This window comes from Oreochromis aureus, linkage group 22 (assembly GCF_013358895.1).
Source record: "Oreochromis aureus strain Israel breed Guangdong linkage group 22, ZZ_aureus, whole genome shotgun sequence".
Classification (NCBI taxonomy): Eukaryota; Metazoa; Chordata; class Actinopteri; order Cichliformes; family Cichlidae; genus Oreochromis; species Oreochromis aureus.
In genome coordinates, this window is record NC_052962.1 from 1,125,953 (window position 1) to 1,153,815 (window position 27,863).

Genomic DNA, 27,863 nt, shown 5'->3' on the forward strand with positions numbered 1-27,863 from the left:
TTTTATTTTGACAGATTAAACCGGAAACTGTGCTCGTAACGGTCGCTACCGTGACAGTCGCGGTTTCACCACATTCTCAAGCAGTCAGTCAAAGCAGCGGACAGTAAAAAGAAGCGGACGAGCAGCGTTGCGGATTTACAGAATAAACAGTGGAGCTTATAACACATACGTTCAGCCAGCTTATAAAGGTGAGCTGCTCATATTCTTCGCTAATGGAGTCAACTCTATGAAGACAACGAAGATTTATTGGGTTATTTTGTGGGGAAGGGGGCGGGGGTGGTCGTGGTGGTGGCGGGGGGCATCCATTCTGTCTTTTGTGCTGGAGCAGATTTGGCAGCGGTCACTGAGGTCCGCTGCTGGAGAGGAGAGATGTCGAACAAGTGTGTCCTTCAGCTTTATCTTCTTCGGCGGGTATAAAGATTGCGAGGCTGTCTTGCTGTTAACTCTTCACACATAGCCAACAAAACAGGCGATCCGGGCCGCGGGAGCTCGCTGGCCCCTCATATACAGCTTTATTAGCTGTTTGATGTTGACTAAAGAGGGTTCCCCCGAACTTGGTCTAAAATCTGAGCAGATTTAAACCCGTTTCTCATTAAACAAGTGTATGTTTACCATACGAGACCTTTAGAGTCATAGGCAGATGCACATTAATTCGGCATATACCCATGCACCTAACTGAACTTAATAAAATGAAAACTATAATAATCATTGGGACAGTCGTCACTCAACCATTAACACCGAAATAGCCTTGCTAGAAATCCGAGCCAAAAGTGGGAATTCCCTTTCTACAGAGCCGGGTACAGAAAAGGTTCAGGGGTGTTAGCCGGACAGAAAACCCAAACTCTGAACTGTTTTATTGAGCCTTTAGCCTCAGACAAAAGAACAGATTGAATCCACGGGACTGTGAGTGCCCTGCTGGGTGGGATCTATGTGTAGACTCGCTCAGTAATCGGTGACCGGTTGAGCTGTTGTGACAGTTTGGCACCCGACGGTGAAAGAAAACATCTTCCGAATGTGTTTTGGCAAAAGCCCAAGACGAACCACTGGTATGTTTCCAACTTTTGGTTTCAGTATGTTTGTCTTCACCTGACAACTGGAAACACGCAGATGTCTACAGAGATGTTAGCAGCTTACCCTGAGATCTGAAATGATGTCCTTCTGTATCACTCTAACCAACCCCACCAACAACTAAAGTGTGGTATCAGCTCTCATTCACAGTTAACAGCACAGTCTTCATGCTGCAGCTGTTTGTCAGATGTCAAACGTGGAGTAAGCTCACCAAAGCCACTGTCATGTACACCCAACAATCTGTCCTTACTGACTGTGATTCTATATTCATGTGAGCAGCAAAAATGCCCTCACAGCCATTCGTCTGCGTCATGCATTTTTCATTGCACACCAGGGAATGTAAATAGAGGCATTCACCTTGAGCTCCTCTCTCACATACACAATAACGGGGACAATTGATTTAGCAAGGCTGACCTTGTAGGTGTCTTTTTCTGAGACTCGTAGGTTGTGACTGACAAACGTTAAGTCTGGCTGATTCTCAGAATGAGAGGGAACCACACCAGAGCTCGGTATGTAACTAATGACATCTGCAGGTGTATCTTTGGATGAGGACATAGGACAACCCTGCTTGTTTTTATTATCATTCAGCAGTCCAACGGGCAGCAGGGTTGTGTTGTCAGTAGGCTGTCTTCTCCTTTATTGGACATAGAAAGAAGCGTATCACGGCTGTTTTTAGAGTTCTGCGAAAGGACCTTTTTCTGTTCCAGCAGGACTGATGTGGGTTCAGTGCACAGACAAGGTAAATAAAGTTGGATGAACTTCAGTAGGGGGAATGTAAGGCAGTCTTCCTGCACAGAGGTTTGTTTTGTTTGTTTTTTTAAACAAACCTTTGATTATTTCTTCACACTCCTGTTCTTGGTGAACTCCATTGTCTTCCTTCCTTATTCTGGCCCACTTGTCAGCCAGTAGGCATTTGACCAAAGCATATATCATCCTCGTTTGGATTTTGGAGGGCTACACAGGAGCGTGTTTGCAGTGGGTGAAAACCCCGTTCCGCCTGCTATCCAAATGAAAACGTGTGGGCAGACGGGCACATTTACAGGCCCCTAAATTATATTGAAGTGTGTAACAACAGCCCTATGACATGTATACAGTTCAATGAGCAATAAGTTACCAGTTTGACAATGTCACGATCACACAAACATATTTTCCGTAATGTTGTTTAAGGTGATGTTTTTCCTTTTTCGATCTGCTACCCAGAAAATACGTCGTTGGCTCGGTGACCTCAGCTCCTTGTTGATGATTGCGAGGTGGAAAATCTTTGAGGCTTTGAGTTTTTGTAGTTGTGCTTAGCGGCTCAGCAATCTGATGAATTTCTATTGTCCACAGTTTAACTTTTCCTTACAGTATCTATTAAGTATCTCCCTTCATTCCATTAATGGATTCACTGCACAGTGCCTTATAGGGTGGCTGAAGCCACAAACCTAAACTACCAGTTAATTCTTTGATACTTCTCAAGTCTGAATGAAAACAGACTGTACAGATGGACTAATGCTGGATTAAGACACCTCAGATTGAAAAAAATCAGCTTAATTGGATCATCATTGGGTCCTTATGAGCTTCAGAAAAATGACTGGATATCAGACCGTGAGGCCTCCCCTCACATTTCCCAATGTTTCTGCATACTTGTGTGTGATGGCAGTGACTACATGGTAACATGATTTTGTGATTTTGTGACCAGTGGCTGGGAGCATGACCTGGACATTTTGAAACCTCCAAACTGTGAAAACATTGCTGTGTGAACAAAGATATAGCTTATGAGATGTGTGCTGTTTCATAAAATTTTACACTGCACTTGTACGACAGAGTCGTGGACAGTAGTGGAGGCAACTGTCAGGATACGGGGGACAAGGACAGCCACAGATGTCCAGCTTACTGGGTTTTGCTCAGCAATATGCGAAAGATCAACGCTGAACTGGGACACAGAGCTAACCACTTCAGCTGCACAGAGGAAGATGTTTGACCACAGCACAAGTGAAGGCTCCCCCATGCCCGCCATGTGGACTAGTCCCAGAAACGGAAAGGCCCACGAGCAAAACTCGAGGACTTGCAGCCACTTCTTGGAACGTTGTTGCAGCGCCGCAAAGCTGTTGGTTTCTCAGGAATTCAAGCGTGACATCGTTGTACGATAAATCGACAAGACTCAGATCACCTGAAACTTCTTCAGCAGGACTGTGAGAAATGCACAGATGCTGTATGTGTGACTGATGCTACTGAGAGTTCGTCAGGAATAATTACAGCTTTATACATGCCACAAGTTTTGAAAGGCCAGCCTGACTGTTGTGAAACAGGTGTGTAACCCACAGCACAGATTTTCTAACACGCCCTCCAAACAGGGTGTTGAGCATGAGATGGAAGCTGGAGAAGCCTACATTCAAAGCAGATCTCAGGCTGAACAGTGTGGTTTTGTGATTCATACTCCAGTTTCTGGGAATCCTGTATCTCCTGATGAACTTAGAACGTGTGACTGCTGTGTGAAAGCATCCATAGAACTCAGGTGTCCTTTAAAGTCCAGGACAGATTTCGTTCGATTTAGTATTTGCAAGTTTACTGTTTACCATTTTAAAATGTGTACTTTTCACTGACTCTGTAAAAAACCAGTCAAATGAAGCTTGACTGTTGGGATAGTGCCTTCAGCACATGAATCAACAACAAGTGCTTACTTTTCCAAAAAGGACTAAAAAGATGTGTGCACATAAAACGGTGTCAGGAAAGGCAGCTGAAAGAGTTTTACGGACACATTAAAGAGGCGTTAGACTGGCTGATCAAGCCTCAGACGTATGAGAGTGAAAAACCCTCTGAAAGGGTGACAGCTTCTTTGGCGTCGGTGTCTTTGTCTGTGTCACCCAGCAGAAAGTTTTCATCCATCTGTCTCTTGTTCATTTCGGACCTAAGCTCTCTTTGTGTCTTCACTGCGGGGTCGTGTGCCACTTTATCTTTTGCTGCGTCTTCTCCTTTCTTGTTTCCGTCCTCCTCCTCCTCTCTCACATCTCACCCTTCCTTCACTCGCATACCTGCCACGCCTCCATTTTCATCCTTGTCTCCACACTCGTCCCCCTGCACCTCTGTGTGGTTGCAGACGTCCTCGTTTCCTGTGTAGCTTGTTTTACTCGTCTTTTTCACTCCCACGCAAGACAAAACCAAACATAATTAATAGCAACGGGTGACACAGCTTGTGTTGTCATAAATAATAGGTCAATGAAACTGTAAATTTGTTTTTGGTCGATTATTTTTTGGTTACAACAAAGCTTCTTGGAAATAAATCTTATATTGCTGTTTAAATGGAACCACATTTGTAAGGAAAATGCATCTGTGGGTTGAGCAGCAGAGGTGAGGATGTGAGTAAAGGCCATGAAAATCCTGCCAAATCTTCTCTGTCGGTGCCAAACAGCTTATTGTGCTATTGACTCGAGTTCACTCTTGTTTATTGGGTTGGATAATTGACGTCTGAAGAAATCAGACGGGGCCTCAGCAGCATGTGGAACACTCCCCACAGCCTGGCGCCTCCTCATGCTGGTCACCAGCTTGGTCACACACTGTTGTGGGATCCCACAACAGTGTGTGACCAAGCTGTATTTAAAACGGTGTTTCTCAGGTTACAGACCTGCAGGGAAGGTTGAGTAAACCTCTTCAGGTGTGCTCATTATGTGCTGTTAAAGCCTGTGTGTGCATGTGCAACCATCCCACAGAGTCAGCATGTCCAGTGAGGTGCAGCCGAGGCCGGACGACAGCCCCAACACCAGTGGGGGGAGTTCGGACGCCGAGCAGAGGGAGGCGGCTCCTCTGGAGCAGCCGGGCCCCGAGCAACGGGACCAGGCCCAGCCCAAAAAGAAGGAGGCCAAAATCTCCAGTAAGACCGCTGCCAAGCTCTCCACCAGCGCCAAGAGGTAAAGCTCAGTGCGCTCACTCTGTTTTATGTTGTGTACTCTGCTGGGTGTGCGCCCGTGTTGCCCGGGTGGCTCTCTTTAGCTTCTCAAGTTGTCGTCTGTCACTCACTTGTTCTGTGGGGTTCTCTGTGGTACTGCTATTTAAATTGCTGCTTTGGTTTTGCAGTGAAAAGCCAGCATCAACGCTACACTGTAACTTTCTGTTAATGAGGTTATAACAGCCACTGTGAAATACATAGAATAGAATAGAATAGAATAGAATAGAATAGAATGCCTTTATTGTCACTATACAGTTGTACAATGAGATACAGAGCATCTCCTACTCAGTGTAAACATGCTGGGGGGGGGTACAGTTCTGCAGCGCTATATACATATGGACAGTATTAACATATGGAAGAAGATGTGTATATATATATATGAAATGTACAATTTACAAGCTGTAAGTAATATGTAATAAATAGTGTTATGTATGTACAGTTGAGTTATTGCACATGGAATTGGTATAAATAGTGGTGGTCCATAGAGGAAGTACATACTAAACAAGAGACTAAACAAGAGATGCAACATTAGGAAACTCATTAGATAACTGGTTAAATAAAAAGTAGGCGAGTTGTGAAATGATGAAAGTACTGCCTGCTTGTGTTTAATACATCTTTTTTGTTAAATTGAGTAGTAACAGGAAAAAACTAATACTGGCGTTCTAATACTAATAATGGTGGTGTTTGGCACCTCTAAAGCAGTTGTGCTGAGCTTCTCTAAGCATGACTGAACTGGTGTGTATGTGACAATACAAATGTTCTACAGTGTGTTTGGATATGGAGCTGTCTTTAAGCCTCCAGGATCTGAGTACAAAGTTGGTGCAGTGTCCGTTTGCACCCATGGTGCTGCTGACTGTCCTGCTGCCAGGCAGCCATGTCTTTCTGAACCAAACAAAGGATTTTCATTAGTGAGAGCTTGCAGCTTTCCCCAAACTTATAAACAGTACATTTGCATCATGACTGAATCTAGCAGCACTGACTAACTGTGAGCTGTGGGATCAGTTTCATGATCTTTAATATGCAAATTGTCATGACTACTGATCAGTGGCCATGAGTCCCATTCACAGAGAGTTGGGGAATGGCTGCAATCACAGCATTGTAAGATGGTGACAGATGTACCCTTAGGCCCCCTCCTCCATTCAGAGATGGTCTTTCCCTTTTCACATACGAGGTGGTGTTCCAGGGTAGGATAACAGAGCTCTCCTTTCCACTTCTTCAAAGTATTAAGACACAGTTCCAAAAGCAAACCCAGTTGTTTGGTGCTGAGAGTGGTCCTGTTGCTGAGGTTGGGGTCATGCTGTAATATCTTACAAACTACCTCCAATGCTTCAGTGACTGGAACACAAGTGAGAGAGATGTAACATCGTATGAGACCATGGTTTCATCTGCCTCACCTTCTCTACAAAATCCAAGGTGTTCTGGATGTGGTGTCAGAGCTGCCTACCAGTGGGCTTGAGCTGGCTTGAGTCAAGCAACCCATTAATGTGAAAAGGGAAAGATCATCTCTGAGTAAGGATGGGCCAAGGATGCAACTAAGGGTACATTTACAATGCTGTGAGCTTAGGCCATTGATGGTCATTGGTACATTGTGTTGCATATTAATAATCATGAAACTGACCTCACAGCTCATTGTTAGTCAGGGGTGCTCGTTTTGGTCGTTAATGTCAGCTGATTAATACACCACACCACGTCATCGCCTCCTTGGTTAACTAATTGATCATTGATGATAGGGCTGTTCGATATAACGATATATATCGGATGACGATAGAAAAACGTCTATCGTTTCATTTTACGCTATCGTTTGTTTCGTGGTGTCGCAAAATAAACTGTTTACGGCAATATTTTTTCATTATTTTGACGGTCACTGTAGTGGCTATATGAATTTCCTAAAGTTCTCTCTTTCTCTTATATTTAATATAACCACACTACAGACGGACAAGCGCTTGTTTTTATGCGTTGTCGTTAGCAACAACGACGGTAAAACCACCTCGTGTCCGCTTGTTTATTTTCCACATAAACCTTTCACAATAAAGCTCAAGATCCTGTTGAGACTTTTCAAAATAAACTGAATCACGTGAAAGATGCAGAGTATTTACAGATGAGAAGCAGAAAAGAGCCGTCAGGTGCTAAAAAATAAACCTTAGACTCAAACGTTAGAACAGGCTTTTCCCCGCAGCACGCCGTGTGATAAATACTCAAAGAAAACGGCGGCCGTTACAACCTATGTCTAAAAATGTATCGTTTCATGCATCTGTTAAAACACTGGACTCCAGGTACGCGACGCCCAGCTGGAAACACTTCACGCAAGTCGAGCTGCCCGACAATCACAGAATTTACAGAAAATGTTACATTTTTGTGATTTATATCGTTATCGGACGATAGATGTCTTAATATCGGGATATGAGATTTTGGTCATATCGCACCGCCCTAATTGATGATTGGTTATTAATGCTGAATACAGTATTACTTGTAATGTATTATCACTTAGCACTAGTGTCATTAACATAGTTAATATTAGCACTATTGTACATACTGATACTGATATAAATGTTGCTCGTGTCTGTGCCTTGTTTGTAGTAGCTGAGCTCCGGTTGTGTGTCTGTTTCTCTTTTTATTCCACTGGTCTCTTGAAGGGAACGAGAATTTTCCTCGGCATTAATAAAATTCCTATCTTATCTTAATTGTTTAACAGCAGCAGGCTGTTTAGAGGCGAACGAGGAACAAGCAAAAAATAAATCAATAGACTTGAAAAAGTCGTCATTATGTCACATGTTGCTCTGTTTCTCACCAGTTCATGGCAGGTTGAAACTGGGTACACTGGTTTGCTGACACTGGTTATCTGTCCAGCAGCAGAGAGCTGCTCCTATGTTGATGTTGATACCACAGCTGCTGAGAAAGTGCTTGTTGTTCTCCACACCGTCACTTATTGGCAGCTGTGCTGTTGATGAACGACGTGCAGGAAGTGCAAGAACAGCTTTACCAAAATAAAGGCGTTATTCTACTACTCTTAATTATATTATCTGGGAGCCGCCTAATGAGTGTCAGATCCAGTTTGCAGCAGCTCCAAACAAACAATCATCATCAAGTGTTCCTGTTCCAGATGGGTAGACACAGGTGGGCTGAAAAGACTCACACCTGTAATCAGGTGGAGAGCAGAGATGGACCACTTTGAAGTTTATTGGCTGGTTGTGATTTTCCCTGTTAGTACAAATACTGTACAAATATTTGATGGAAGTCAGATGTAATCACTTTTTATGTCTTTATTTTTTCTCAAAACTGCAGCAGTTTAGAGTACACACACACACACACACACACACACGGTAGTTCAGGAACATTTGTACATACTGCACATTGGCATGTACAGGCAACTTTATCTAGCAAATGACACTCATTTATTGCAGCGTTGCAGTGCTGCATGTACACTATGTCATGTAGCTACCAGCCAGTGTGAGGTTGAGGTCACAGCTGAACTAAATTAGCAGCACTGCTAATTAACAGAAATCAATTTGGATGTTCCTGTAATGTTATGCTGTAGCTCTTTAATCCAGGTGATAGTTTTAATTTATTTTAATATAAATTGTTATTTAATGAATATATTTAAAATAGAATTTACAGTTGGATTTAATAAAACAAACAGAAAAATACAAGAACAGATTATTATTTTGTATTAAGATATAAAACTACAGTTATTGATATACACATGTATCTATTTTATAGAAAAAAGTGTTGAATATTTTCTCAGAGAAGAACATCCAAATCTTACATTTGGGAACAAAATGTGTTTCTTACTTGCCTAATAAATAATAAAATCATTTTTAGTTATTAACATGTTTTTTTCCCTAAAATATTCTAATATAATCTGATAAATGAGTTCTGCACTGTTTGTGAAATAAGTCTCAAAATGACAGCATTAACTTTGACATGATGCCAAAGACATGCTGCATAGCAGAGTTACAGCTGTTTTACTGCGTGTGTCTCGCACTGCTTCATGTGTTTTGTTATAGGCTGAAGTATCTTTTAATAAAAGCACAAGGAGTGCAGTGCTGTGTGAGTGAAGTAGGCTGAGGCTCATACTTTCTTTCAGCACAGATTTGGTTTGATGTGTGTGTGGACTCTGTGTGGACACTGTGTGGACACTCTGTGTGGACACTCTGTGTGGACTCTGTGTGTGGACACTGTGCGTGGACTCTGTGTGGACACTCTGTGTGGACACTGTCTGGACACTCTGTGTGGACTCTGTGTGGACACTCTGTGTGGACTCTGTGTGGACATTCTGTCTGGACACTGTGTGGACACTCTGTGTGGACTCTGTGTGGACACTCTGTGTGGACTCTGTCTGGACTCTGTGTGGACACTCTGTCTGGACACTGTGTGGACACTCTGTGTGGACACTGTGTGGACACTCTGTGTGGACTCTGTCTGGACACTCTGTGTGGACTCTGTGTGGACACTCTGTGTGGACTCTGTGTGTGGACTCTGTCTGGACTCTGTGTGGACACTGTGTGGACACTCTGTGTGGACTCTGTGTGGACACTCTGTGTGGACTCTGTCTGGACTCTGTGTGGACACTCTGTCTGGACACTGTGTGGACACTCTGTGTGGACTCTGTGTGGACACTGTGTGTGGACTCTGTCTGGACTCTGTGTGGACACTCTGTCTGGACACTGTGTGGACACTCTGTGTGGACACTGTGTGGACACTCTGTGTGGACACTCTGTGTGGACTCTGTCTGGACTCTGTGTGGACACTCTGTCTGGACACTGTGTGGACACTCTGTGTGGACTCTGTGTGGACACTCTGTGTGGACACTGTGTGTGGACTCTGTCTGGACTCTGTGTGGACACTCTGTGTGGACTCTGTGTGGACACTCTGTGTGGACTCTGTCTGGACTCTGTGTGGACACTCTGTCTGGACACTGTGTGGACACTCTGTGTGGACTCTGTGTGGACACTCTGTGTGGACACTGTGTGTGGACTCTGTGTGGACTCTCTGTGTGGACTCTGTGTGGACACTCTGTGTGGACTCTGTGTGGACACTCTGTGTGGACACTGTGTGTGGACTCTGTCTGGACTCTGTGTGGACACTGTGTGGACACTCTTTGTGGACTCTGTGTGTGGACACTGTGTGTGGACTCTGTCTGGACTCTGTGTGGACTCTGTGTGGAGACTCTGTGTGGACTCTGTGTGTGGACACTCTGTGTGGACACTCTGTGTGGACACTGTCTGGACTCTGTGTGGACTCTGTGTGGACACTCTGTGTGGACTCTGTGTGTGGACACTCTGTGTGGACTCTGTGTGTGGACACTCTGTGTGGACTCTGTGTGGACACTCTGTGTGGACTCTGTGTGTGGACACTCTGTGTGGACACTGTGTGTGGACTCTGTCTGGACTCTGTGTGGACACTGTGTGGACACTCTGTGTGGACTCTGTGTGTGGACACTGTGTGTGGACACACTGTGTGGACTCTGTCTGGATTCTGTGTGGACACTGTGTGGACACTCTGTGTGGACTCTGTGTGGACACTGTGTGGACACTCTGTGTGGACACTGTGTGTGGACTCTGTCTGGACTCTGTGTGGACACTGTGTGGACACTCTGTGTGGACTCTGTGTGTGGACTCTGTGTGTGGACTCTGTGTGGACACTCTGTGTGGACTCTGTGTGTGGACTCTGTGTGTGGACACTCTGTGTGGACTCTGTGTGGACACTCTGTGTGGACACTGTGTGTGGACACTCTGTGTGGACTCTGTGTGGACACTCTGTGTGGACTCTGTGTGTGGACTCTGTGTGTGGACACTCTGTGTGGACTCTGTGTGGACACTCTGTGTGGACACTGTGTGTGGACTCTGTGTGTGGACACTGTGTGTGGACACACTGTGTGGACTCTGTCTGGACTCTGTGTGGACACTGTGTGGACACTCTGTGTGGACTCTGTGTGTGGACTCTGTGTGTGGACACTCTGTGTGGACTCTGTGTGTGGACTCTGTGTGTGGACTCTGTGTGGACACTCTGTGTGGACTCTGTGTGTGGACTCTGTGTGTGGACACTCTGTGTGGACTCTGTGTGGACACTCTGTGTGGACTCTGTGTGTGGACTCTGTGTGTGGACACTCTGTGTGGACTCTGTGTGGACACTCTGTGTGGACTCTGTGTGTGGACACTCTGTGTGGACTCTGTGTGGAGCTGGGAAAGAGCCATCTGAGAGAAATGTTTATAGTTCATAGCAGGGGTCGGTTACTTCAGTCAGCCGCTTAAATCTGTTATTTTCCCCCCGTGCTTTCTATTATCATGCCTCACAATAAAGTAGGCTCTTTATTTTAGCTGTTGTAAGGCGAGGCAAAGTGTCTGGGACTGTAAAGTGTGGAGGATAGCACTTAATCACAGTGGAAACGTGCCATAGACACAGTCAGCAGTGTGTGCCACTCTGCTTTAAAAAGCCCAAATATCAGACTGTCTTTGCCCCTTCCTTTCAGCACTGTCCTTGTCATTTTGAGCCTTGCTCTGTGTCTGTTGGGGGTCTTGTACAGTAGAGCAGGGCGATATGGCCAAAAATATTTATCACGATATATATTTGAAAATTTGCGATAACGATATAACTGACGATAAAATTTCTGCGAGACAAAATACAACTCCACAACTTTACTAGCGCAAAAAAACTCCATCCATTTATTTTCACTTAAACAAGCAGCTGTTTTTTATGTGCATTAAAGCTATATAAACATTTAACAGTGCAAATGCAAATTCCTTGCTGAAAGTTTAACCAGAAGGCATTTCCAGTAGAAATGGGCTGACATATCCTGAGCATAACCATGTATAATATCCACTGAAGTTAAAAAGAGGTGCTTTGCAACATGAAACTGCAGTGTGCCAAATAAAAAAGTCAAATATGTATTTTTGGGACCATAAGGTGCACGGGATTATAAGGCACATTAAGCGAAACAAAACAGTCAGATAAGTCCAACTTTATTCAACTCATTCTTCTTACTTCCTCCACTTCTGTACCATTGATTCATTAATGCTGTATTCTATCACAGCTGCTCTATTCCCATGTTGTTGCAGTATATTAATGACTAACCTCGTATTGTGGATGGATTATCTCAGTTGTTCTCCTGACTGAAGTTTGGTCCGTTTACAGCATCCTGCCATGCGATTGCATTTGTCCCTAACCATCAGGAACCCTCACGTTAACTTTTATCGAGTTTATGCTATGCTAACACAGCTGTGTCGCTAGTGATCACGTAGCACATCATTATATAGCAGCTAGCCCAACTTCAGTAACCCTACAAACGTCACTGCTGTTTAGTTTCCTGTCTTCATTTATGTTGGAAGTGATAGCAGAGCTGTACGTTTGAATTTTTTCAGAAATCTCTCAGTCAGAACATGCTATATCATGCTTAGGTAACTAGCGAAACTAGCGAGCTAACTTCCGCTAACTTCCTGCTAACTTCTAACTCCGTTAAATGTAATGAATTCTGTTTTCATGGATGCCTGGATGTTAAACATCATTGTTACACCTGGTAAAGCAGCAACGCTGATCGTTTTATTAAAGATGAAAGAATTTAGACAGATTTTAACTCTCAGTGATGCTGCAGTGTTCGTTTGACTTGGACCTGAAGCGGACGGAGTTTAGGACCCAGGTTACTCCCAGATTTATGAGCACAAATACGGCAATAACGACGGCCCGCTTGCATGTTCTACAAAAAAAAATTGCTTTGTTGTGTATCTGACGGACAAACACCAAACCAGTTAAGCTGCACCATTTTTACAAGCCAATTCTGGTTCATCCGTTTCACTCAACAATCCGCTTTCCCCATTCTCATTCTAGTTACCGCCGTGCTTTTTCGGCACTGCGCATGCGCGTTTTACCCATATTCTATTGCGATATTTCATTTTCTTATCGTTGCCTAGCATTGTACCGGTATTACCATGAACGGTATAATATGGCCCAGCCCTATTGTACAGTACCACTGTTTGAGTGTCCGTGAACACTTTCAGCTGTTGTTGTCTTTTATCTCATGGAGAGTCAGCAGCCCAAACATTAGCACGTGTGCTGCAGGCTGCTCCTCTTGGATTTTGCGTGTCAGGATAACTTGATGTGGCTCTAACTGTAATCCAGCCACATGGTTGACTTGGCACGGTATTATTGTCATTGTCATTGGCCTTTTTGCTGGCTGTCAGAGCACGGACAGAATGAGTTTTATCGACTTTATATTGACCGCACGACATATTTCTACTGAGAACGCTCATCCATGATGATTATCTTCATCACTTGAGCCATGTCAGTTTTTGTTTTTGGTTTGTATGAAATCCTTTACATTTTCACACCTTGTTGTATCTTTTACATTAAAAGCCGCCCACATGCTGTATTCACACTTTAAAAATCATGATGCATTTATTATATGAAAAATGCTTCATCGTGCAGCATTTCATAAATGAAAGTGTGTGGATTTGCTCTTACATTGCACTGGATATTTCTGTGATTAAAGAATCTTATATGAAATGAGGTCACTCATAGCAGACGCTGCTGTCAAATACATACAGAGAGGACGTCTTGTCCACAGTGGGGGCCGTGTCATAAAAATAAGGACCACGAGGGTAACCACTTCATTAGGGTTTATTTGGTTTATTTCAGTGGTAGCTTTTGTAATAAATCATCAGGTGCTACACACGCAAAGCTGCTTTTATACATCATAGACTGATCCACATACATGCAGAGTTTAACAGTGTAGTTCATGCACTGTGGAACCTCAGGAACGAGCCCGAGCTCGTGCACAACCATGAAGAACTGGGAATATAATCAGAGGCGCTTTTCCTTTCAGGTTCATCTCACTGCTCTCCCTAACAGGTCCCCAGCTGCACTAGTCAATTTTTGGCACCTCAGAAAATCTTGAAGCTGTTTCACGACTCCATAAGTGTGGAGATTGTGTTACCGGCTCCTGCTCCTCGTGTTTCCTCCCAGTCTGAGCTGCACTCAGTTTCACAGTAAACTTGTCCTTGCACACTCTGTGTTATATTGTCATCAGCCTGTGAAGTACACCCTGATCCACAATGAATGTTTTTTAATGATGTGTAAAGTGTGAGAAGCATCATTAACTTCTTTGCACATCTATGTATCTGTTCTGTTTAGGTTTTTATTCTTTACTCTGAGTTTTCTTTCTATGTTTCCTAAAGCCTGAAAAAGAAAAGTAGCAGCAGTTTCTGCTCGAGTTTCTTTCTTTATGTGCACGAGACCATTAGACTAAGTGAACCTTATGGTATGGCCATCCTCCCACTCAGCAGTAGTAGCTTTTAACAGCCTTTTTTCCCACAATTTTCCTTCTATTCAATAGAAACAAGAGATAGAGGACAGAAACTCAGACACAGGGAATTAGACTGATGTGCACTGAAGCTGTAATGGTATCCATCAGACAACAAGCAGGTGCTTTGCTGCTGTCAGTCAGTTTTCAGTGTGTTTCCAAAAGAGCTTTTACTGCTGGATTTTTCTCAAATGTTTAGACGGGATACTCCTCAGCTGTTTGTTTTTGTAAATTTGATGTAATCCTACCTGAAAAAGTAAGACTGTAAAAAAAAATTTAATGCAACTACAGCAGAGCATGACTCATTGGGAAAACTTGCTTGTGTAGATTTTATTTTGATAGTTAAATATAATGTTTAGATAAAAGGAGAATCACATGAATATTAGAATTAGGGGTGGGTTTTAATAATCGATTCATCGATTAAAATCGATTCTGGCTTGGATAACGTGAAATCGATTCATTAAAATCCTGAATCGATTTTTTAATATAAATTTATTTTGCCCGAAACGCCAGAATCTCAGGTGAAACCTCACAAAATTTCAACAACCACCAAACAGCTAAGACAGTAAATGAGAGCAGGTACACGGATTCTGCACAAGGACGTAAACACACAGCGCGGATCAGAATCAGTGAGATGTCGCCTTTCTCACCCGACGGGCGCTGCGGCTTTAAGCGGCTGCTGTCGACCGCTGTTTTTTCCCCTTTTACATTCTTCCAAAAAGAAAACCTAATTTCTGCTGTTCAATACTGAACAAATTTAAACTTTTTAAAATTATGCAAAATGCAAAACGCTTAGCCGTGTCTCTAACAAAACCGCTGTAACGTCAGAGGTAACGTTCATGTGTTGATTAATGGTTTTCTTTCATTTTTGATGTAAGCAGATACATATTTTTATAAAATCCCAGGCCAGGAAAACCACCTTCATGTTTTTCTGTGTTTTATCTTCAGCTACTTTGACACAAAGGCATCTGCTGTGACGCTCACACCTTTGATAAAGTCTTGCGTGTGTCAGCTTCCTTTTTATAGATACAAAAATATGTAAATGTACTGATCTGAATTATAATATTTCTGACTGTCAAAATTTCCCAGATTCAAATCGAATCAAATCGAATTGAATCGAATCGATTCGGGACCTTGTGAATCGGGAACGAATTGATTCTAGAAATCAGTGACGATACCCAGCCCTAGTTAGAATGTCTTTGGCCTTAAGCACTGCAGCTGCTGATTGCTCTGTCATCCCAAAGAGCTTTTCACAGGTGTGTTTAGGCTGCAGCATGAATCCTTGGTTGGTATCATTTCTAATCCATTAATGATGACAAGCTGTTCTGGCCCAGATGCACCAAAGCAGACCCAAAGCATCTAATGTCCTGATAGTGGATTGCAGTGCTGTTCTGACCACAGGGCTTCATCTGCTCACCAAAAACCTTTCAGCAGCCTCGTTGTTACCAAACTGCAGATGGAGCGCGCTGCTTTGTCTTGGCAGACCGGTCATGATGTTATCCTAATAATGTCATCAGTCCACTTAAGCACAAAAAGCCTTTTTTTTAGCTAAGACGGTACTCTTGGTTGATTTGATGTTGATGTTTGTTGGTCTGCTGAAAACAAACCAAAGTCTTCTGTAATGGATTTGATTTGTTCAGTGCAGCTGTGACTCAAGAGTGACGATGGTTTGATCCCTGACATGATGTAAGGTGTCCTTGAGCAAGATACCGAATTCCAGTTTGCTCCTAGTTTATCCATCAGAGAGTGTGTGTGTGTGTGTGTGTGCGTGCGTGCGTGCGTGCGTGCGTGTGTGTGTGTGCGCGTGCGTGCGTGTGTGTGTGTGTGTGTGTGTGTGTGTGTGTGTGTGTTAGATAAGTGACTTGTGTGTAGAAAAGATACCTGCCTGAACGGGTGAATGATGCCAGCAGTAAAAGGTGCTTTGAGTGCTCAGTTGAGACAGATCGCTGTCCTCTGAGTAAAATCAGGTCGTCCTCTAATGCTGCATTTTTATGCAGTAGGTTAATGTGTGTGTGTTTTTTCACTTCACATGCTAGCACATGTTCCCCTGTTCAGCTCTCAGACTGAGCTAATACTCACTGAGCAGAATCATGTGAGCTTCTGCTTTGGAAATGTGTTCGGTTTATCTCAGGATCAGGAATATTGTGAGCTTTGAATTTCTAATATTCTAAGTAGGGATCTAGATATAGAAATGTCACATCTACAAGTGCTCTGTGCCGTGGTTTAAACCAAACTTTCACCTTAGATCAGTCCTGGTGGCTTGAAAATAAAACACACACCAGTATGAAGAGTTGATTCTCTTCTCAGTTACCTTTCTGAAAGTACAGATGCTTTATCAGCAGCACAGTTAATTTAGCTGATATAGCAGATATTGTGTCTTTATTTATCCCAGCCTTTTGACATTATTATCAGTTTATCCATGTGTGCTTAATAAGAAAAGGCAAATATCCGCCGTGTTGATCCTGCAGATCAGGACTTATTCCTGTGCTCAGGCACAGCTCAGGAGCTCATTAGAAAATCACTGAGGTGTTCAGCGTGTACACTCACAGATTGATTTTATAGGCAGGATTGATGTAACTGTGTGTGCGTGTGTGATTATAACACAGGACGTCCTTTTGTTTCAGAATCCAGAAGGAGCTCGCAGAGATAACCTTGGACCCACCGCCGAACTGCAGGTAGGAGCCTGTGGATTGTGTGGATTGTGCGTGTGTGTGTGTTTTTAAAGAGCTGAAACCTCGGGCACTTGTGTGTGTGTGAGCCATCTGCATGAATTGTGCCATGTCAGCGACCTGCAGGAATAGATTACAGTGCTGCATTTGCATGCATGTTTGCTCCAGCTGAAGCAAAGTGAATGAACCCTGTAATGAGTCTGAGGCATGAACCAGACTCGGGATAGAAAGCCAAATAAATGTCAGTGTAAGTTGGACTGTTAGGATCACTGTAGCAACAGCGCTGTGCTTGTGCGTGGTTCATTCTCCTCCCCAGCTGATGAAAGGCCTGTGTGTTGCTGCTTGGGCCACTTTAGTGTTTTCATTGTTTGTTCTGTTTGTTTGAGTCAGCAGTTTTTGTTCATATCTTTCAGGAGAAGTGTTACGTAATGGTATTTTAGTGTTAGGTGGAGGAGTGCTGTTAAAGCGTCACACTGGAGCGGAGCAAGCAGCACGTTGGTAAAGTCCAGGCATTTCCTGCAGGCCTGAAAAAGCAGCGATGCGTGCAAACTCGTAAGCTAGCACGCAGAGGAGCTGGCTGTATACACACTCATCTGCCCAGGATGCACTCATGTCATTCCTCATAGCTCAGCTCACATTTCAAGTCTATAAATGTGAAACTACTAATACTCTTACAGACAGTAACAAGAGAGGGTTTTTCATTATGGTGACACCTGAGGTTGTGCTGAGTAATGGTGGGACAGAATATGGACTGTGCTTCTTGTGTAAAATAATAATAATAATAATGATGAGTCAGTCCATCCACTCGGCTTCTTCCACGTCTTCATCCTGAGGTGGGGGTTTGCAGCCTGTCCCAGCTGTCACACCCCAGACAAACTGCTGCATGGCTAACACATGTGGACAGAGAGAGCCCACACAGACACGAGCAGAACATGCACACCCCACACGGACATGCTAACCCTCTAAAAAGCACTGCCTTCACTGGTCCTGGTAGTAGTGGCCTAATTATGGACACTAGTGGACGTGGCACAATAGTGATTCTACACACATGCAGAGTCTTTTCCAGATACTGTGATAAAGTGTACTGTATCATGGATGTAGATCATTACTATAATAATATGGTGGGATCATAGCAGAAACTGAGCACTCACAGATGAGTGCACACATTATTAAAGGACCCTTTATCTTATGTTTTCTCACAACTCAGCACCCTGTTCAGAGTTGAGCAGAGTGTTACTTTGAATCACTCTGTGACTCCTGCCATAATATCACTGCGCCTGTTAGTCAGTTAATAAGGACAGGATTGCTGTGACACTAAACAAAGGCTTTTAAAAATGATTTACATGCAGATTTTAAAATAAGGTCAGTGTTAGCCTGAGACCATATAAAAGCTCAACCTGCCTTCGTGGTCTGGAAGGTGAAGCCGACATGGGAGCGTCTCCGACCTGCTTATGTGGCCAGCAGGAGCTTCCTTTATGGCTTGGAAAGACTTGTGCTCCTGAGGACACCTGTAGGAAAATCCCCTCACATCGTTTTGTCTGTGATCCCAGTGAACTCTCCACTCATCAGGTAACGAGCTCAGTCCACTTTGTCCATTTAGGTCATTCTGAGAGTCACAAAGGAGGATGATCCAGACTATTGGCCAACAGAATATGAGTGATAGGTTCGTAGTGAGTGAGCGTGTTGTTCCTCACTCATCACTCATGGAGTTACAGTCACAGCTATAACAGATCTCCACCTCGTCACTGCTCTCCCCGTATGTTCAGGGCTTCTCCAACATGAATTAAATGGCAGTTTTGATGGTACCTGCAGTGTAAATGAACAGCTGCAGTGTTTGGTGTTTTTCTGACTGAAATGATAACGGTACAGTCAGTCACTGTCAAAGTCCTGTTTGTCTCAAACAAGTTTAATCTGACTGAAGTGAGCCTTTATGTTTTCACGGCCAGACATTTGTGTATAATTACACTTTTTTAATATATATTTTTAAGGATGATTCCTTTAAAAACATCCCTGGTGATAAACAGCCTTGGGATGAATCGGCTGGTGCTCGGCTGTGGTTGGGGGTGAAAAATGAGGCTCAGGATGCTCAGCTGTATTTCAGCGGCAGATACGTGGTAGCGGAGACGCGGCACTGCTTGAAGTGTAGGTTTGTGTATTCGTGTGCACCTTTGGGTATTCGCCACACTCTTAACAGCTCCCGACTCCCCTGAAGCCTGTCACATGTTTGATTTCCATCTCAGCCTGTTCTCTCTGTGTGATAAATGAAACATACTCTAAACATTTAAAACCTTGTGCTATAATAAACTGTTATAAACCATGTGGCACCTCCTCACACAGGCTTCGTATGAACCGAGGCCTCCGTCTCTCCCCAGCCCTTTCTTCACCTACTAATTGATCTGACAATATTAAATAGGCTGGGGTTATGAGCGGACATTGTGATGCAGCTCATTACCCCGCAGGCTTCACTTCTTTCTTCCCTCCGCCTGAATAAAGCACAGCTCATGATCACAGCCACTCCTACAAACATTGTCACAGCTCATTTTTTGCATTCCCTTCATCGGTTGGAGGAAAAAGAGCAGAATAGCTCGTGGGAAATGAAAAGAAAAGCACCTTTAATTTTTCCTGAGACAGCGCGCCTGGTTTTGAAGATCATTTGGCTTCATGTTAAAAGGACTTAGCAGATTTTACGGAGCCATATGAGGAGATATTTTTCATCATTCTCTTTAATCATCTTTGTCACCCTTCCAGAGACTAATTAATTGAATGTGACAAGCGCTCTGGATGGGTATGTAAATAGCCCCCACACCAGACACATTGTATTAGCGCAGAGCTCAGTTGGCCTTTCTTGCTCTGTTTGCGTGTGCACTGTCTCTAATTACCGTATCCTTTCACCACAGTCCTGGCAGCGTTTTGATAAGAATCCCCCGTCGGCTGAGAGAAAACAATGTGTGTATTCCAAGGGGGTGTTTGCCATGTTTTCTCTCAGCAGCATTCATGCCTGTTCTGTCTCTCCCCTTCATAATCCAGCTAAGAGTCTGTGTGTTCCAGAGGAATCACTTCCCAGTGAATATCAGTTGAGATCTTGAGAAATGAAAGCAATAAGGTGAATCAGAGTATCAGCACATAACTGGGTGAATGGGAGAGATGTAGATTCATCCATGACTATCAGGCTGTAGATGTGACTGACTCACAAAACTCAGCTGTTATTATTTTATGCCAGAGAGAGCTTTACTATTATAGCTATAGATTTGTTCACCCAGAGCCGTGTAGGTCTGGATTCATACAGCACCAAATCACAACAACAGTCGCCTCAAAGCACTTTATATTGTAAGGCAGACCCTACAATAATACATACAGAGAAAAACCCAACAATCATATGACCCCCTATGAGCAAGCACTTTGGCAACAGTGGGAAGGAAAAACTCCCTTTTAACAGGAAGAAACCTCCGGCAGAACCAGGCTCAGGGAGGGGCGGGGCCATCTGCTGCGATTGGTTATAAACAGCTTCAGTTAGAAACTTTGTTTTGTGTTTACTTGTCTTATCTTTGCCTAATATTTATATTTGTTTGATGATCTGAAACATTTCACTGTGACAAACAAACAAAAAAAAGGAAATCAGGTGGGGGTAAACACATTTTCACACAATCTGTGGCTGAATAAAAACCTGTAAAGTGACACTTTACAACACGAAGGCTCCACAAAACCAGATTTTATTTCAATGAACAGTGTGAATTACATTAAACGTACTTTGTCAGCAGTCGTTTTATACTGACACTGACGCAGTGGGAAAAAAGGCCTAAACCTTTGTCGACATTACCAGGTGGAGGTACATGTGAGACTACACCTGTGTCAGACGGGACAGTAAAAGACCTTTTACCTGCCAGCTACCTCAGACAAAGACTGTGATGTTCCAGTCGGTCCCACTCTCAGAGCTGGTGACTTGTCACTCTGTGTCCTACCTCCTGCACTCCCTCGCTTTCATCACATGAACTGAATGTCTTCTAATAATTACATCAGTCAAGGTTAACAGGGACAAAACAAAAATGTTGTCTTATAACCCTTAAACCAGCGTGCTGATTCAGATATGGGAACTATCCCATTATGTCTGTGTGAACGAGAATGATGCTGAAGTACCAAACTAAGTTGTAGAGAGTCCAGACTCAGACACAGGGTTTATATACACAGGGTGGTAATCAGGGAATGGGCAACAGGAGGGAGACACAGCTGGGAGAGATCAGGGCTAACGAGACGGGGGGAGCAAAGCTGCACACACTAACATAAGACATAGACTTTCACAATAAAACAGGAAACAAGGAACCACTAAACACAGACAGAGACACGACATTGAGAGACAGACCAGACACTGAACTAAACCTGCAATAAACATGAGAACACAAACCCTACGAACTAATCCCTAAAGAAGAATAACTGAAACATCATCATCATCATCATAAGAAAAGAATCCAAAATGCAAAAACACACAAAAATGACTGAAACACAGATTGATCATAAAACCCAACAAAGCACCAGAGAAACATAAAGAACAATCCATCATTCAAAATTAAACCAAACCATAACAACTCAAAATACTGGGTCCAGCGGACCCAGAACCGTGACAGGTTTACTATACACAAGAAAACATGCTGACGTGCTAGTGCATGAGCTGGTGTATTAGCATTAAACAGTTGAATGATACACTGCATATTAGGGCTGGGCTATATCATACCGTTCACGGTAATACCGGTGTAATTTTGGGCAACGATAGGAAAATGAAATATTGCGATAGAATGTGGGTAAAACGCGCATGCGCAGTGCCTTTGTTTACATACGCACATGGCGGCGACGCAGAATGAGAAGAGCGAAAGTGGATCGTTGAATGAAACAGATGAACCAGAACGGGTTTGTAAAAATGCTGCAACTTCAGTGGTGTGGAACTGGTTTAGCTTTCGTCCGTCAGATACACAACAAAGCACTACTTTTGGTAGAGCATGCTAGCGGGCCGTCGTTATTACCGTGTTGTTTGGAAGCTACACCACACTTAAAATCAATACTTTGATTTTTCTCAAAAATCGACAGTGCCCCTTATAATCCCGCGTGCCTTATGTATGAATTCTGGTTGTGTTTACTGACCTCGAAACGATTTTATGTGGTACACGGCGCTCGAAAATCTGTCAAATGTTTTAGTCCGACTTTGCTAAGCACGAAGCCGCACCGCTTGATGGATTGTCGGAGCATTACGGCTATCGTAGGCAGGAGCCTCGCGGAGTGATACGTACTGTGCTTCAACATAATATTAGCGTATTGTGTGTGTATAACCTCTTTTTAAGTTTTGTGGATATTATACATGGTTATGCTGAGGATATGTCGGCCAGTTTCCACTGGAAATGCCTTTTGGTTAAACTGTCAGCAAGGACTTTGCACTGTTACATTTTTATATAACTTTAATGCACATAAAAAACAGCTGCTTGTTTAAGTGAAAATACATTGATGGGTTTTTGCACTAATAAAGTTGTGGAGTTGTAAAGTATTTTGTCTCACATCAATTATATCATCAGTTATATCGTTATCGCAAATTTTCAAATGTGTATATCATGATAAATATTTTTGGTCATATCGCCCTGCTTCAATTTTTCAATTCAATTCAATTTTATTTATATAGCGCCAAATCACAACAAAAGTCGCCTCAAGGCGCTTCATATTGTACAGTAGATAGCACAATAATAAATACAGAGAAAAACCCAACAATCATATGACCCCCTATGAGCAAGCACTTTGGCGATAGTGGGAAGGAAAACTCCCTTTAACAGGAAGAAACCTCCGGCAGAACCAGGCTCAGGGAGGGGCGGGGCCATCTGCTGCGACCGGTTGGGGTGAAGAAGGAAAACAGGATAAAGACATGCTGTGGAAGAGAGACAGAGATTAATAACAGATATGATTCGATGCAGAGAGGTCTATTAACACATAGTGAGTGAGAAAGGTGACTGGAAAGGAAAAACTCAATGCATCATGGGAATCCCCGGCAGCCTCACGTCTATTGCAGCATCACTAAGGGAGGATTCAGGGTCACCTGGTCCAGCCCTAACTATATGCTTTAGCAAAAGGAAAGTTTGAAGCCTAATCTTGAAAGTAGAGATAGTGTCTGTCTCCGAATCCAAACTGGAAGCTGGTTCCACAGAAGAGGGGCCTGAAAACTGAAGGCTCTGCCTCCCATTCTACTTTTAAATACTCTAGGAACAACAAGTAGGCCTGCAGTGCGAGAGCGAAGTGCTCTAATAGGGTGATATGGTACTACAAGGTCATTAAGATAAGATGGGGCCTGATTATTTAAGACCTTGTATGTGAGGAGCAGGATTTTGAATTCTGGATTTAACAGGAAGCCAATGAAGGAAGCCAAAACAGGAGAAATATGTCTCTCTTTCTAGTCCCTGTCAGGACTCTTGCTGCAGCATTTTGGATCAGCTGAAGGCTTTTCAGGGAGTTTTAGGACATCCTGATAATAAAGAATTACAGTAGTCCAGCCTGGAAGTAATAAATGCATGAACTAGTTTTTCAGCATCACTCTGAGACAGGATATTTCTAATTTTAGAGATGTTGCATAGCAAATGGAAGAAAGCAGTCTTACATATTTGTTTAATATATGCATTGAAGGACATGTCCTGGTCAAAAATGACTCAAGGTTCCTCACAGTGTTACTGGAGGCCAAGGTAATGCCATCCAGAGTAAGAATCTGGTTAGATACCATATTTCTAAGATTTTCAGGGCCGAGTACAATAACCTCAGTTTGATCTGAATTAAGAAGCAGAAAGTTAGCGGCCATCCAGGTCTTTATGTCTTTAAGACATTCCTGCAGTTTCACTAATTGGTGTGTGTTACCTGGCTTCATGGATAGATAGAGCTGCGTGTCATCTGCATAGCAGTGAAAATTTATGCTATGTCTTCTAATGATGCTGCCTAAGGGAAGCATGTATAATGTAAATAGAATTGGTCCTAGCACTGAACCCTGTGGAACACCATATTTAACCTTAGTGTGTGAAGAGGACTCTCCATTTACATGTACAAATTGGAGTCTATTAGATAGATATGATACAAACCACTGCAGTGCAGTACCTGTAATACCTACAGCATGTTCTAATCGCCTAATAGGATATTATGGTCAACAGTATCGAACGCTGCACTGAGGTCTAGCAGGACAAGCACAGAGATGAGTCCACTGTCAGAGGCCATAAGAAGATCATTTGTAACCTTCACTAAAGCTGTTTCTGTGCTGTGATGAGCTCTGAAACCTGACTGAAACTCTTCAAATAAGCCATTCCTCTGCAGATGATCTGTTAGCTGTTTGACAACTACTCTTTCAAGGATGTTTGATATGAAAGGAAGGTTGGAGATTGGCCTATAATTAGCTAAGACAGCTGGGTCTAGAGATGCTTTTTGAGTAAAGGTTTAACTACAGCCAGCTTGAAGGCCTGTGGTGGTACATAGCCGATTATTAGAGAGAGGTTGATCATATTTAAGATCAAGAATTAATTAATGGCAGGACTTCTTTGAGCAGTTTTGTAGGAATGGGGTCTAAAAGACACGTTGATGGTTTGGAGGAAGTAATTATTGAAGTTAACTCAGAAAGATCAATTGGAGAAAAAGAGTCTAACTTAACACCGATGGTACTAAAAGTAGCTGTAGATAATATTACATCTGTGGGATGATTATTGGTAATTTTTTCTCTAATGATAAAAATTTTATTTGTGAAGAAGTTCATGAAGTCATTACTAGTTAACGTTAAAGGGATTGTTGGCTCAGTAGAGCTCTGACTGCTCTATTACTTATCATAAGAAAGCTGCAATGCTGTTAGTTAAGCCTCTTTTCCATCCTTACTTACTTGGATCGACTCGACTCGACTCGGATGCTATCCCTGCTATCGCTATCCCTCCCTCGGTCTGTGGCTTGTCGTCACACTCGAGGATCACAGCGGTGTTTTTTGGAGCCATTTTCCTTCTTTAGTGAGTTTCAAAAATGACGATTTTGATTTTTGTGAACGAGACGCTCTAATGAGTCATCAAGTGACGCCACTGACCAGCCAAACAGTGGCATCCAGTCTGACGACGTCACATTTTAGCACCTGCTTGGATCGTTTGGCACCCCGGCAAGCAGGTACTAAAAACTACCTGGTACCAGGTACTGTGACCTAATGGAAAACCCTGGAAACTGTGGCGAACCGTGCCGAGTCGATCCGAGTGAGTACTGATGGAAAAGGAAAAGGGTTGTAGTGTTCACTCTGAGAACACAGTGTTTGTGCTTTCAAAGGCTATTTTGACAGTGGAGATGTCTGTGGTTATTGATTTTTATAGTGTAAGTTTAGTATGTCACCTTCCTTGATTCTTCTGACCAAACTTTGAGGGATCATGATTTTTTTAAATTAGTCTGGAACTGCTCAGCGATGCCTGTAAATCTAGGAGGGTTTATAGTAGAAAGGTAGCTCAGGGAGAAAAAAAATTGGAATGAAATGAGAAATTAAGAGAGAGATGTCCACACCTGCTTCATGAAGGAGTAAGATTTCTGCATGTCTGCGCCCTCCTGGAGGGACTGTAGAAGCCAACGCTGTTTGACTTTTATTTTGGTTTCACACCCTTTGCATGTCTGCATCAGCTCTCAAGGGAAAATACTTTATCTATGCAGCGTTTTCTCAATGTGGGGAATATATTTAGTTGATGTTCAACTTTTTAAGCATCAGAGGTCAAAGTGATGAAGTAATGTTGAATGTGATGCAGTACTTTAGCTGTGCAGGGTGTCCTGTAGTGACGTTTTACGTCGATGCATATCGTTTACTCCAAAAAAAAGAGTTGAATGCATGAAACAAACTAACAAATTCTACGCAGACATTATAAACAAGAAGTTAATATAACCCAGCAGCTAATGTAGAGCTCAGATATTTTGGACTGACCTGATGCTGGCCTCCTTTCACTTTCTGATTGCAGGACATTTGTTTTCAGAATTGGCTCCATGATTTCCTCTGGTACTGCGATGTTTTCAACTCGGGCTCAAAGACACAACCTCAGTTAGCATCGTCATTTAGCCCAAAATCATAATAACTTTGTGTGAAGCCTCGCTGTTTTTAAAATGAGGATTTTTGTACAAAATCATCTCTGCAAAAAAAGTGTTTTAATTCAACATTTCTTGGTACCGTCAGTAAACTTGGCATCAGATGGAGCAGCAGGAAACTGTGTAAAGGGCCCATCTGTGACCTCACCAGCTGGTGTGAAATATAACTGCAGTGTGTTTTGCAGTCTGTGATCAAACACAAAGGAGGGTGTCCCTGTGCTGTGAGCTCATTTATAAGGACGGGGGGAGGATTGTGGCAGGTTCTCAAGGTGTGCAAGAGCAGCTCTGTTTGTCTGTCTTTAAAAGCTAATCTGTGACCTGGAACAAAGAGCTAATTTAATGTGCCAGCAGCTATAGGAAACATGTCCACTGGCTGTGATAAGTGATTCTACATCTCTTTGTTTTTGCCTGTTTTTGCGCCTCCATCCTCGTTCATTTCCTCTCTTCTCTGTCTGCAGTTTTCTACAGCTGACTAAGCCTGTCTCCGCAGTGGTGTGTGTGTGTGTGTGTGTGTGTGAGTGTGTGTGTGTGAGAGAGAGAGAATGAGGTCATCGGTGTGCATATATCAGCTATGCACATCATGTCTCTGTGCTGGATGAATGATTAGCCTCTCATTAGTTATGCTGTCCTATCCTGTAGAGGAAAGTGCTGCAGTATCCTCCTCCTGCTGACTCTGTTAGAGAAATAATTACAGGCAGTTGCATATTCTATCACACGCAGCCACACCATGCTTCTGTCACTTGAGAGTAATATGACTTAACGTCACAGCCTAGATACGCACCCTAACCCTAACTTTAGTGTAACCGTTAACAATGGTTTGATTTGTCTCCGCAGCGTTGCTAACATACATTCATGCACATGTGCACACAGTAATCAAGTATAACCACAGTTGTACTCACATATACTGTATGTATAGCACTTCCTTTGCTGCACTTTAAGAGGAAACCTCATTCATTTCAGATACACAAGAAAACCACCCTGACTTCCTCAGTATTACCCATTGGGACTAGACTCAAGCAAGCAGCCATGGCTAGTCTTTGGTTTTCAATGGTGTGTTGCAGGCGTGTGGCTTCTGGCAGCTCCATGTTTGTTGTCCGTATGTGTGAAGTGTCACTGTGTAACTATGAAAGGTTAAAATGCTGTGTAACATCAGTGGTGAGGGTATCTGCTTCAGGATGATGTAAATGCTTTCCATCTTATAATAATGATTTGTGCCACAAACAAGGCACGGATGTAAAACCACACTGGTCTGACCGTGCTACCATTGTGGGCTACCACACTACAAACAAACGTCATGTTGCACATGTTGGTGTGAATATGGGATGGATCTGCAAATACGATCTACAGTGGCTTCGAGCGGTCAGTAAGACAAGAAAGTCTCAATAGAAATACCAGGCTGTTAGACAACATGCCTGTTTTTAGTTTGTTTAAAAGGTTTACCAGGTGTTATTCTGTGTCTCAGTTCAGTTTCAGTCATCCCAAAGGCTTTCATTCTCAGCATCCTGAATCATGACATTTTCTTTTTGTGCCCAAATCTAACACAGCTGAACTTAAAGGATCCCCTGAGGTTGATCAAAGGTCCTGCGCTGAAACAGCTGTTTCAGGAACACGTTCATGGGCTGTTTCAGACAAGAACAAGAAATGATTCAGCAAATCATTAATAATCAGTGTGATGGAGAACTTGTTGCTTAAAACTCAAACTAAGAAGTAGCTGAAACGATAACAACCCTTTGATGTGTGCAGGGGGCGTGGTTGTCCTGAGGGCTTTAACTTCTTTGCATGAGAGCCACTCGGCTGGTGTATTGTTGTTGCACGT

The 27,863-nt window shown here is 43.1% G+C and overlaps 1 protein-coding gene across 1 annotated transcript in view; it reads left to right on the forward strand.

Annotated features, from left to right (window-relative positions):
* Positions 1 to 40: 40 nt before the first annotated feature.
* LOC116310454 (ubiquitin-conjugating enzyme E2 E2-like) overlaps positions 41 to 27,863 on the forward strand; it is a 73,389-nt gene continuing 45,566 nt past the window's right edge. The window contains exons 1-3 of the mRNA XM_031727227.2: positions 41 to 188; positions 4,758 to 4,955; positions 16,910 to 16,960. Of these exons, the coding sequence (XP_031583087.1) occupies positions 4,765 to 4,955; positions 16,910 to 16,960 (242 nt within the window). The 5' untranslated portion in view covers positions 41 to 188; positions 4,758 to 4,764. The remainder of the gene's footprint in view (positions 189 to 4,757; positions 4,956 to 16,909; positions 16,961 to 27,863) is intronic.